The sequence below is a fragment of the Bufo gargarizans genome, chromosome 6 (assembly GCF_014858855.1).
Source record: "Bufo gargarizans isolate SCDJY-AF-19 chromosome 6, ASM1485885v1, whole genome shotgun sequence".
NCBI lineage: Eukaryota > Metazoa > Chordata > Amphibia > Anura > Bufonidae > Bufo > Bufo gargarizans.
Window position 1 is genome coordinate 352,207,118 of NC_058085.1, and position 14,026 is coordinate 352,221,143.

Here is a 14,026-nt window from a genome sequence, read left to right on the forward strand (position 1 = left end):
CACCCTGCACCACCCACAGTTCACCCTCACCCTACTTCACCCACTGTTTGGAAAAGTGATAAGTGAGGCTGAAAAAAACAAAACTGCAAAATGTCAAATTTTCATAACCATTGGTACCGGTTTTCTGGCGTAAATGGATGATAAATTTCATCCTATGATTGATGGTGAACTTAAAGGAGAACTTCAGCAAAAGGCGTTTATCATATAGAGAAAGTTAATACAAGCCACTTACTAATGTATTGTGATTGTCCATATTGCTTCTTTTAGTGGCTTCATGAATTTTTCCATCACATTATACAGTGCTCGTTTCCATGGTTATGACCACCCTGTAATCCATTAGTGGTGGACGTGCTTGCACATTGTAGACAAAAACGCTGTCTTATGCACACTCCCACGGACCCGGCTACCAGAGAGGTCAGTGCTTTTTCCCAATGTGTGCAAGCACCGCCACTGCTACAGGATTGCTACTGGTGGTCGTAGCAAAGGAGTAAATATGGGCGATCAAAATTCTTAGAAAGTGCCTTTTATCTACATGATAAATGCTATTTACTGAAGTTAGATGACCCATTTAAATATTTGCATGCTTGGTGATTGGCAGAAGGCATGAAGAGAAAATGAGTACGGTATATTAATAAAGAGGAGAAGAAAGCTGGTGGAGCATATATTGCATGCATCTTGCTTGTGATTTCATACAGAGTCATATGAAGTTTTATTTTATTTTATTGTAATATTGATTGTAGTATGCTGTATTGTAGTATGCTTGTAGTAGTTTGATTGTAGTATGCTCCATGCCCTAGCCTTGTGAATGATACCTACCAAACACCACAAACTGGGACTAGGAATAAGTCTAGAAGAGACCAGACCTACCTGTAAATCGACAGTAAGGGTTCAGCCACCACAAGTAGCTTAAAGGGTTAGCTTGGAATAGAAACTGATGACCTATCCTCAGCATGGGTCATCAATATCAGATCGCCAGGGTTCTCACACCCGGTAACCCCGCTGATTGGCAGTTAGAAGAGGTTAAGTGCCACGGCTTCTTCCTAGGTTATGTGACCTCACCGTACATTGGTCACATGGCCTAGTTGCAGCTCAGTCCCATAGAAGTAAATGGGGCTGGGCTGCAATACCAAGCACAGCCACTATACAATGTACGGTGCTGTGCTTGGAATGCTGCGGAGAGCCGGCTCCCTGAAACAGTGATCCTGAGGATAGATCCATCATTATCATTTACTGGATAACCCCTTTAAACAGTGTGAGTTTTTCCACAGCAGAATTGAATGCGGAAAATCCACAGTGTGTACAATAGCAGCAAAGTAGATTTTCACAAATCTCATCCACACTCTGATGAAATTTTCAAAAACAGCATCCATGCATGGCTTCATTTACAGTGTGGATTTTAAATCGTCAGTGCATCAATTTATCCTGCAGATTTCTGCAGTGGATTTGAACCTTTGCAAGGCAGAAGGGGGGAAAGCTGGGGAAAATCTCGGAAATTACCTCACTAAAATCCATTTGCCTGTATGGATTTCAGCGAGATACACTGCTGATTTCCACTGCGTAAAATCTGCAGGGAACGCGCTAAATGTGACCGTAACCTGACTGCAGAAAAGGCCCTGATTACCTGTTATCTTTATTCATCCTCAGGTGAAAGTAACTGATGAAAAGAAGCAGCCCATGCCTAATAAAGCTGTATATCTCTATGACGACAGACATTCTGGAGAGCCACATACAAGTGTGACGGATGAGGATGGAATTGCTCATTTTACTCTTAACACCTCAAAGTGGAGGAATGTTGACTCATTACGGGTAAGGTGGAAAATTCAGTGAAAAACTACCATTTACATTAAAGAGGACCTTTCACCAAAAAACATGTATAGAATATACATTACCTAACAGTGCGACCCCCAGTGATGTATTTCCGATTATAATTTTTTCAGAGGTCCTTTTGTCCGCTGTGGTCTGCAGTAGTTCTGGCGCCTCATTTGCTAATGAGGCTATTCGGTTCGAGTAGGCGCTGACTAGAATTTGTACAGGGCGCGGTTTTCTTCTCCCTGGCTAAGAGCGCATCCAATCAGAGTGCCGCGCTCTTAGCCAGGGAGAAGGAGCTCAAGTTCTCATGAGATTCGCAAGAACTGGAGCTTTTACACATCCCGAGGCGTGCGCCATCTTGGAGTCCCCGGCAGAGAGGATCGCAGCGGCGGCATAGGCGGCGGCAGCAGCATCCTGTCAGTAAGTTTTCATACTTACAGACAGGATGCTGCTGCTGCCTATGCCACCGCTGCGATCCTCTCCGCCGGGGACTCCAAGATGGCGCACGCCTCGGGATGTGCAAAAGCTCAAGTTCTCGTGAATCTCGTGAGAACTTGAGCTCCTTCTCCCTGGCTAAGAGCGCCGCGCTCTGATTGGATGCGCTCTTAGCCAGGGAGAAGAAAACCGCGCCCTGTACAAATTCTAGTCACCGCCTACTCGAACCGAATTACCTCATTAGCAAATGAGGCGCCAGAACTACTGGAGACCACAGTGGACGACAGGACCTCTGAAAAAATAATAATCGGAAATACATCACTGGGGGCCGCACTGTTCGGTAATGTAACATGTTTTTTGGCGAAAGGTTCTCTTTAAGTATTATATTCATAATCAACTTTCTCTCAAGACATTTAACCCTTTTGTAGTAAATTCCTTCCTTCTCTCAATCCTTTCAATGCAGCAGATTCTCTCTTCCTCCATACACTAAAGAACCCTTAGATATTGTTGCACCACATGATACTACCTTTTACAGCCGTAAGAAAATTGTGAGGGGAAGAGCAAGATACTGCATAGTATGAACCGAATTGTTTTGGATCTTTTTAATACCTGGTTTATAATGCTTCCTCAGGCAAGTTTGTCATCAGGTGAAGATGAAGACGAAGATAGACATTCAGTCGCCAGATGTTGGATTCTTCCCTTTTATTCTGAGAGTGAAAGCCACCTTTCCATTGAAAAGCAATCAGTTGAAACAGAATGTAATTCCGATCAGACAGTGACTGTAAAATATGACATCCACAGGAAGAATCTCGATTCTGACACTGACCATCTCCACTTTTTCTCCCTGGTAAATACTTTATCTTAATGACTGTGAGGCCATTTTTGAGCAATAATAATCTTTAAATATATACATACCGCTGACATGTTCTACTGCACCTTACAAATCAGAAGATACATGTATGGACAAAATCAGACATTAAAGAGTAACAAAACTAGTCAGCCCTTCAGACACGAAAGGCTGCTTTACACTGATTGTCTGGCAGACAAATATTTGTACGGACTCTCGTTCCCTACAATCTGTCCGTATAAAGGTGCCACAGATCAGCCAATGATCGTGTAAGTTCATCGAGTGAAACCCTCTTTCATGCAGACACTTAAAACGTAATTTGTCGGCAGCAGATTGTGGTGTCTAAACAGCACTCTACTGCCCAGAAACAATGGGGCACATTTATTAAGACCGGCGTTTTAGACACTGGTGTTAATAAGCCTTATACCTGCGGTGGATTCGCTTAAGTTATATAGAGGTGCAGGCCTCTACATACTTAGGCAAATCCACTGCCCGTTCTAAATGTAAGACCGCTTCCTGGCTGTCTTATATTTAAACCATTTTCTACACCTAAACCAGCCAGCCCGTTCCCTTCCCCACGTTCACCACCGCTCCTTTTTTAGACCTGCCACGAACAGGGAAGAGGTCACAGATTCTGCCGCACCATAGCATGCGACAGAATCTGCGCCAGATCGTATATCTGGTCATAAATGACCCCCCAACGAGTCTGTATGAGGACGAGCAATAGCAGTTCACAGGGGAAATGAAATACACGTATTGTAGGTATATGTCAACTGAATATCACTGAGTAATTAACCTACTTAAAACTTAACTTTTATATTGGATATTTTCTAAAAATAAGTCCCACAAATAGATAAATATTGTAGATAACTGCAATTGGTTATCTGGCAAATAAACATGTGTTTATAGGTATTGGGCACCACATTCAACATACAATAATGTTTTTTAAACACACTAAATTTGTATAACCACTCACGGTTAGATGTACATTTCATTCAGGCTGATGTGGTGGCTCTGAGTCCTAGGCAGGGGGGCATATTCGATGAAAAAATCCTTTTGGATCCATGAACCTTGATTGCTGCTTCGTCCGCTGAAAATAGGGTCCAAAGGTTTATCAATATTCCTACCCCTCTTCTGAACAAACGAAACAGGGTATTGGGAGATATGTCAGGATATACTGCCAGATTCATCAGGGGATGAACAAAAGATATGGATACAGCTCAATGGCCGTTAGCTGAATCGCTATATTTGATGCTCCAACTGATTAGATGCAGTCCAGAGTAATGTCTGAATACTGCTCCCTAATATACCCATTATAATTAAACAAATTTAGTACACGTGTCGCTTACATTTTCCATGGCGTGCGTTCCATCTTGCCAGAGCGGAGCCGGAAGCTTGTCGCTCGGCGCATGCGCCGGTATCCACTGTGGAACGCACTGACGTCACTAATGTGCGTCCGGAAGAGCGTAGAGCAGAAGTGGAAGAGCGTAGAGCAGAAGTACGCATGTGGATGTCCGAGGTGGAACGCATACAAGTGCGCAGTCGCCTGAAGATATATTCAGCGATTGCGTGATAAGTTTAAATAAGGTCCTATGGGACTCTCCCGCGCATGCGCTCAGGGAGTTTTTATTCTGCCCATGATTATAACTTGATACAGGCTAGAATAATGATGATTCAACTGGATATTCACTGTCTCCTCATATATATATATATATATATATATATATATATATCTCCTCTATTGGGTATAATCTATAGTTTTCTCCACAATGATCCACTGTAGAATGTAGTTTATAGTTTCCCCATAGTGTGATTAGTTTTATTAATTGTTGTATATATGAATATATCCGAAAAACTGTAAACCAAAGAATGTAGCCAATGTGAATTATACTAAATTAGGGTTTATTAGATTAGGGTCAGCGGTTTATTTGGTGGGGACAGGTGAATAAAGAAATAAGGCTATTCTATTATTTTACACAAAATTCAGTTTCTGCGGATTCGAAGGTACTGTCCTTTCAGAATGCCGCATTTAAGATTAAAAGGGTGATGGCTTTCCCATCTTAACAAGTTATTGGTTGCTGTAGGTTTCCTATAAGTTTTTGTATTGATAATGCCATTAGTCAAGGTAATATACAAATCCAAGAAGGCCAGACCTTCGTCACTTATCTCAGATGTAAAATGCATACCTATCTGATTGCTATTTAATTCAGTCAGAAAGTCAGAGAACTGTCCCCTGGACCCGCCCCAAAATATCAGTATGTCATCGATATAGCGGCCCCAGAAAACTATTCTCGACGTCCAGACATTCTCCTCGGTGAATACCACCGTATCCTCCCACCAGCCCAGGAACAGATTTGCATAAGTGGGGGCACATGCGCTCCCCATTGCTGTGCCCCTGAGCTGGTGGAAGAATTTAGAATTAAATAGGAAATAGTTGTGTCTCAGGACAAAATCCATAAGTTTAAGGACAAATCGGTTGTGTGCTGTAAATTGAATTCCCCTACTTTTCAAAAAATGGTTCACCGCACATAGACCCAAATCATGGGGAATGTTGCTATAGAGTGCCTCAACGTCTATGGATGCCAGTAGGATATCCTCTTCAAGATGTAGTCCATCAATTTTAGTTAGTAGATCCGAGGTATCTCTAATATATGATCGAAGTGGCGTAACAAATGTTCTCAAAATCCTGTCAATGTATATGCCTACATTCTGTGTTATGGAGTTAATCCCTGCTACTATTGGGCGATCCTTTAGTGGGGTAAAGCTCTTGTGGATTTTAGGTATAGTATAGAATGTTGCGATCTGTGGATGAGGTCTTAGCATAAATCTAATTTCATCACTGGATACTAGTTTCTTTTTAAAAGATTTTAGAAGTAGGGCTTCTAGATCTATGTAAAAATTAGGTGTAGGATTGATTCTAAGTATATTATAAAAATTTTTATCATTAAGGATAGCATTACACATTTGTTTGTAGTCATGATGATCCATGACCACTACATTTCCTTCCTTATCTTAGGGTTTTATTATAATGTTATGATCTGCCTCTACCCTAATCATGGCTTCTATTTCACTTTTTTCCAAGTTGGATTTCTTACTGCCCTTTATTTGTCTTTGTTCCAATCTTTCTTATGCCTTGGTGACTATATTTATAAAAAATAAATCTATAGTATTTATTTCCATTTGAGGGGGAGATTTGGTACTTTTAGGTTTTAGATTAGTGAAGGGACCCTCCCCAATTCTCCTTTCCCCTTTTAAGAGGCGATCTGCCATAGTTCTAACCAAGGGAAGTTCATCCAGGGGAATGCCTAATGCTCTCTTCAAGATCATTATGCTTAAATAACTTTTGCTATTTCAACTTGCGGCAAAAAAGATGAACATCTTTGATCCAGAGGAAAGAACTGTATTTTGTAGTCGGTATAAAAGATGTTCCCTTGGTAAGAACTGCAATTTCTGCCTCTGAAAAGGACTTTTGTGTTAAATGAATGATCTGCCCTTTCTGGTTTAGATCTATTTTTCTTGTCTGGGGCGGTCCCTCAAATGATATGGGGTTCCCCCTGACTCTAAAAAAACTCAATGGTAAGCCAGAGGATCCAGAAGAACATTGTCCTTCCGGATATGTAGTTCTCTGATCGTTTCTGGTTTGATTTTCCCATTGAGATCCTCTTTGTCCTCTATTTCCTCTGTATCTAGGTCTCCCTCGGAGTGAATACAGAATAATGTATCAGACCGAGAAAGGTCGAACAATTATTTATCAAGGTTTAGGTGAAAAAAGGTTATCTTGATAGGGAACATTATGAATTTTGTGTAAAATAATAGAATAGCCTTATTTCTTTATTCACCTGTCCCAACCAAATAAACCGCTGACCCTAATCTAATATACCCTAATTTAGTATAATTCACATTGGCTATATTCTTTGGTTTACAGTTTTTCGGATATATTCATATATACAACAATTAATAAAACTAATCACACTATGGGGAAACTATAAACTACATTCTACAGTGGATCACTGTGGAGAAAATTATAGATTATACCCTATAGAGGAGATATATATGAGGAGACAGTGAATATCCAGTTGAATCATCATTATTCTAGCCTGTATCAAATTATAATCATGGGCAGAATAAAAACTCCCTGAGCGCATGCGCGGGAGAGTCACATAGGACCTTATTTAAACTTATCAAGCAATCGCCGAATATATCTTCAGGCGCCTGCACACTTGTATGCGTTCCACCTCGGACATCCACATGCGTACTTCTGCTCTACGCTCTTCCACTTCTGCTCTACGCTCTTCCGGACGCACATTAGTGACGTCAGTGCGTTCCACAGTGGATACCGGTGCATGCTCCGAGCGACAAGCTTCCGTCTCCGCTCTGGCAAGATGGAACGCACGCCATGGAAAATGTAAGCGATACATGTGTACTAAATTTGTTTAATTATAATGGGTATATTAGGGAGCAGTATTCAGACATTACTCTGGACTGCATCTAATCAGTTGGAGCATCAAATATAGCGATTCAGATAACGGCTATTGAGCTGTACCCATATCTTTTGTTCATCCCCTGATGAATCTGGCAGTATATCCTGACAGAGGAAACGCGTCTGGAATAGACGAAATATCTGGCTATACAGGCACTGGGAGGTAACAATATAGGGCGAGATTGCCAGGGTCAGCCATCGATAAGTGGGGTCGCTCCTTAGGGGGTGATTCTTCCGCATGTAGGCGGGAGACCTCTCCGCTTTTAGGCAGGGTTTAATAGATCATTAGGGACATATCTCCCAATACCCTGTTTCGTTTTTACAAAAGAGGAGTAGGAATATTGATGAACCTTTGGACCCAATTTTCAGCGGACGAAGCAGCAATCAAGGTCCATGGATCCAAAAGGATTTTTTCATTGAATATGCCCCCCTGCCTAGGACTCATAACCACCACATCAGCCTGAATGAAATGTACATCAAACCGTGAGTGGTTATACAAATTCAGTGTGTTTAAAAAACATTATTGTATTTTAAATGTGGTGCCCAATACCTATAAACACATGTTTATTTGCCAGATAACTAATTGCAGTTATCTACAATATTTATCTATTTGTGGGACTTATTTTAGAAAATATCCAATATAAAAGTTAAGTTTTAAGTAAGTTAATTACTCAGTGATATTCAGAGGATGAGCAATAGCAGCAACCATCGGTCATTCCCATTGAGTGGAGAGGATCACTGCATGTAAATGCCGCTCTTCACCACTTCTGATGTGCAGGTGGTGGTACTGTAGGGGAAGGAGCACTTCCTTCCCAACAATCACCTGCTCTATCGGGCCATGTAAAACGGCCTTAAGAGTGAGAAACCTGCTTGCAAGAATGTGCTGAAATAGGGGCTGACACACTAGGTGAAAATGCTTGTTTTGTTCCATGGTCCAGCCATCTTTTAGGTGCACATAAACTGAATGTGCCAGTTACCCAGACAGTATCTCTGCATGTAAAGTTTTGAAGTGAGTTTGAGCACACAAAGTGTGGGGATTACCATTGGATAGAGGGATTGGCTTCTGAGGGACAATATAGAAAGGGTGAACAAAGACGAGTTGAATTAGGGTATGTGATAGCCCATAAAAAAATATCTGTTAGATCACACCTGAAAATGTGGATATAGGGAATGAACCTAATTTCGGATTCTTGGGCAACACATTCCAGAGAACCGGAGCAGCTGAAGAGAAGTCTTGGAGATGGGAGGTTGTGATTATGGACAATGCTAGCCTTAGATCATTGGCAGTATCTAGAACATTGGTAGGGTGGTAGACAGAGATGAGGAAGGAGATATAGGGAGGCGCAGAAGTGTGGAAGCCTTGTAGGTGAGAATGATAAGTTTAAACTTAATTTATACTGGCCCAGGGCAACTGTGTAGCAGTTGGACAGAAAGATGAGCCTGGCAAGAATGGATGAATAGAATTTATTGTTAAGTTGTCTTTTTTTGATCATTATGAAATAAACCAGTGGTACTGTATGACAGTCGCCATGTTCTTACACTATCCCTTCTATGGAGTCATATTTCTAAGATATTAGACTCTACATTTGCTGACTACTATATACAGGCAATGATAATCTAAGATGGACCGTGTTTATCAAGAGTTATTTCATTTATGAAAACTTCTTTTTTTACTTTCCTCACAAACTTGGTTTTGGCTCTGTTTAGAAAATAAACTAACCAAAGTTTTTGCCTGAATGTATGTATATATTGCAAATTATTAACAATTCTCAAATATACAGTGTAAAAGCTACTTTTCATGTTTTTCCAGCTACGTTCTAAAAATGGAATTTTATCATACAAGGAACATAAAATAGACATTAAAGACCAAGCAAATAATCCAAGTAAGTAACATGTATAGAAATAAGAATAGACACATTGTGGTTCACCTTTAAGTTCAGAAAATAGTCAGGGAACTCTTTGAATATGCTATACAGAGGTATTCTGTAAGGATATATATATATATATATATATATATATATATACACACACACACACATTAGGAAATCTGGAAGCTCTCAGTCTCTGATTGCAGAGATAAAGAGTCACCAAGGCTGATGTATGAGAGAGGGTACCTACTGACCCAGTCACTGTGTATGCCCTATCAAGATTTTAATATGGCTAATATTGTCTGGCCAGGAGGAAATGGACTAATTGTTACTGTTGATCGATCATGCTCGGCACATGATGCTCGGCATCGGCATCTTGATGCTCGACACATGACGGTATTTGGCCGAGTACCGCATGTGCTCAAACGCAATGCTCAAGTCTCCTCCCGCAAGTTTGTTGGCTGCTACTTAGACAATAAACATGCAGGTAAGTGCTGTTTTTCACTGTAATACCGCAGCCATGTTAGTTACTGGCATTACAGTGATTGGCTGGCCGGAACGCGTTATCGGGTGCTATATAGCACCCGATGACATGTGTTCGGCTCAGTGTTACTCAGGGAGAGCTGTGCTGAAGAAGAGAAAGATAGTGTAGGGATTTAAATTTTCTTTTTTTCATTAGAAAAACTTGTCAGAGACCCAAAAGTCCTTTTAAGGACTATTGTTGTGTGTGGCAGCAGCAATATATATTTTTAGCGCAACCTGCGCTAAATTGCTAAAACTTTACAGACCCAAAAGTCCTTTTAAGGACTGTCGTGTGTGGCAGCAATATCTATTTTTCGCGCATCTCTGCGCTAAATAGTGTGCAATAGTTAGGCCGCTGCAGACAGCGACATTATCTACATCTCCGGTGTAACATGTGCACATCCAAAAAATATCAGTGACATCCGGTGTATTTTTTCCGTAGACGGTGACCGCTGCGGACAGTGACATTACCTGGTGTACATCTCCTGTGTAACGTTTCCACATCCAAAAAACCTGTGACATTCTCTGTAATTTTATATTAGCCGCTGCTGACATCAGCGACATTATCTGCGGTATTTCTCCTGTATAACTTTTCCACACCCAAAATACCTGTGACATTCCCTGAAATTTTATATTAGCCACTACTGACATCAGCAATAGTTAGGCCGCTGCAGACAGCGACATTATCTGCGCTACATTTCCTGTGTAACGTGTGTGCATCCCAAAAATATCAGTGACATCCAGTTTATTTTTTCCGTAGACGGTGTCCGCTGCGGACAGTGACATTACCTGGGGTACATCTCCTGTGTAACGTTTCCACATCCAAAATACCTGTGACATTCCCTGTAATTTTATATTAGCCGCTGCTGACATCAGCGACATTATCTGCGGTATATCTCCTGTGTGACATTTCCACATCCCAAATAGCTTGTTTAATTTTTTTGCGCATACACTTCCAAATCGTACACTACTGTACATGTGACATACTTTCAAGCATATATAACATTTAAAATGAAGAAGGCGAGCAGTAAGGGACAGGGAAGTGGCCGTGATGATGATGGTGCAAGCAGAGGCCGTGGCCCTGGGCACGTTGAAACTGTGCCTGCTGCCAGAGCACAAGAAAAACAATCATCCACGAAACCTAACTTCATGTCCCAGTTTGTGGGGCGGCGCTGGACAATGCTCTCAAAGTCACACCAGTGCGACCAGGGGGTCGGTTGGATTGCATCAAATAATGCTTACAGTCGGTTAAGCACCACCATGTCTTCCACCAAGTCCAGTCTCAGTAGCCAAGAGTCTGGTCAACAGAATCCTCACCCTGATCCTCCTTCCTCCCACCATGGAGAGTCTTGCAAAAAAAGTGATCCCACATTCGAATATTCCGAGGAGCTATTTTCAGCGCCATTGCTTCATTTGGGCCTCTCAATAGGCCCACTTGAAAGGGGACATGAGATCTTGTGCCCTGATTCCCAAACTCTTGAGAAGGTGAAGGTGCACCGCGTGTGTGCCCATTACCGCAAGTCATCGACAGCTTCCGCCGGTCTATCAAAACTGCAGCAGCGTGTCACCGCTAGATCTCTGAGAAGCTCTGACAGACGTTCTTCAGTACCTTTTGCTTGAGGTTCTTTTGTTTTGGTTTCGTTTTGTCATCTCGTTTCCCTCTCTCAGCTGTCATCTAGTTGCACTGATTGCATCCCTTTATATCCCCTCCCATACTGCATCACTTTGCGGTTTATACAACTTCCTGGATTGTGCTCACTGCTAGATGCTGCAACTGCTGGTTCCTCAGTAAGTCTGTTCCTTTATTTGTGTTTTCCTGTTGGCTTGATCCTAGGTGACCCTGGCTCCCTCCGTATTAAGTGTAGGGAGCCGGTGGTCGTGTCCCCTCACTATTATAGGGTTTTCAGGTGTCACACAGTCTAGGTACGAGGGCATGCAATTATCTATCATAAAGATCTTTGCATGGGCTGAGCAGTCAGGGAGAGCTCTAGGGCTTTTATAGGGCTTACCCTTACGTTCCTTAGTTTGCGATCAAGTCAGTCGGATCTTTATTTGTATCTTCTAGTTTTCTGCAACACCATCCGTGACACAGCGCTTACAAGTGCCAGCTCACCAACTGTTGTGCGACATGAGCACGCGCTGGAACTCCACGTTCCACATGTTGGCCAGGCTTTGTGAGCAGCAGAGGGCAGTAGTGGAATACCAGCTGCAACATGGTCGTCGCCTTTCCAGTCAGCTTCTGCTATTCACAAGCGAGGAGTGGGCATGGATGTCTGACCTCTGTGAGGTTTTCAAAAAATTTGAGGAATCAACAGACGGTGAGCGGCGATAACACTATTATCAGTGTCACCATCCCACTTCTGTGTCTACTTAAACGCTCGCTGCTCACAATTAAGACCGACGCTTTGCATGTGGAAGAGGTGAAAATGGGGGAAGACATTACACAGGGTTCGTCTTCTCAGCGCAAATTGGATGATGATGAGGAGGAGCAGGAGACGGTTGCCTCCGCTACAGAGGGTAGTACCCATGGAAGTTTAGTTTCAATCTATTCAGCGTGGATGGTCCAAAGAGTAGGAAAAGGAGGAGCAGATTGAGAGTCATCCTTCTGATAAGAACAGCGAAATCTTGCCTCTTGGGACTCTGGCACATATTGCTGATTTTGTTAGGCTGCCTTTCCCGTGACCAATGCGTTTTATGCATTTTGGACAACACCGATTAATTATTGTTCACCCTTCTCAACCCCAGCTACAAAGAGAACTTCTGATATCTTATTCCTGTGGTGGAGAGGATGAGCAAAATGGTGCAATACCAGAAGGTCATTGTGAAAAAATTGCTCCAAAAATTTCCAGCTGACAACGCTGGCAGCAGAGTACGTAGTTCCTTGGGCAACCGAGGAGGGGAGACGAGGGGAACACACAGCAGTTCCAACAGAGGCAGGGCAACACTCTCCAAAGCCTGGGACAGTTTCATGACACCCCGCCAGCACCCTCACCCTGATGCGCGGCCTAGTGTCACAAGGAGGGAAAATTTTTGGAAGATGGTGAAGGAGTACGTAGCAGACTGTGTCAGCATCCCCAATGATCCCTCTGTGCCTTACAACTACTGGGTGTCCAAGCTGGACACGTGGCACGAACTGGCGCTCTACGCCTTGGAGCTGCTGGGATGCCCTGCCTCCAGCGTTTTGTCTGAGCGGGTATTTAGTGCTGCTGGAGGCATAATAACTGATAAGTGCATCATCCCATCAACTGGAAATGCTGACAGGTTGACTCTTATCAAAATGAACTGGGTTTCCACTGACCTCTCTACTCCACCAGCGGAAAGGCACTTTAAATTAGTTTTTTATTATAATGTACTGAATACACTGTATTCCCAAGCACCCCTTCCACCACAAAAAGTGTATATAGTTCAATCTTCCTTTTCTCGTCCCCCTCCTCCTCCTCTTCCATCATATCAACATGCTTATTAGTCTGCACTTGATTCTAATGTTTTACAGGGTTAGCTCACCAGCAGGCCCTCACCTACATTCTTTTAGAGGATCAGTTCACCTGCAGGTGCTCACATGTAATGTTTTGGAGGGTCAGCTCACCAGCAGGCCCTCAACCATAAAATTTTGAGGGTCAGCTCACCAGCAGGCCCTCACCTTCAATCTTTTAGAGGGCTAGCTCACCTGCAGGCCCTCACATATAATGTTATGGAGGGTCAGCTTACAAGCAGGCCCTCAACCATAATGTTTAACAGGGTCAGCTCACCAGCAGGCTCTCACCTACAATCTTTTAGGTCAGCTCAACTGCAGGCCCTTGCATGTATTGTTTTAGAGGGTCATCTCACCAGCAGGCCCTCACCTACAATCTTTCAAAAGGTCAGCTCACCTTCAGGCCCTCGCATATATTGTTTTAGAGGGTCAGCTCACCAGCAGGCCCTCACCTACAACCTTTTAGAGGACCAGCTCACCTGCGTGCCCTCACATGTAATATTTTGGATGGTCAGCTCACAAGCAGGCCCTCAACCATAATGTTTTGCAGGGTCAGCTTACCAGCAGGCCCTCACCTGCAATCTTTTAGAGGG

The 14,026-nt window shown here is 42.7% G+C and overlaps 1 protein-coding gene across 1 annotated transcript in view; it reads left to right on the top strand.

The window, feature by feature from the left end:
- Positions 1-14,026, top strand: part of LOC122939842 (alpha-2-macroglobulin-like protein 1) — a 128,320-nt gene that overhangs the window by 45,641 nt on the left and 68,653 nt on the right. The window contains exons 11-13 of the mRNA XM_044296032.1: positions 1,645-1,806; positions 2,876-3,091; positions 9,382-9,454. Of these exons, the coding sequence (XP_044151967.1) occupies positions 1,645-1,806; positions 2,876-3,091; positions 9,382-9,454 (451 nt within the window). The remainder of the gene's footprint in view (positions 1-1,644; positions 1,807-2,875; positions 3,092-9,381; positions 9,455-14,026) is intronic.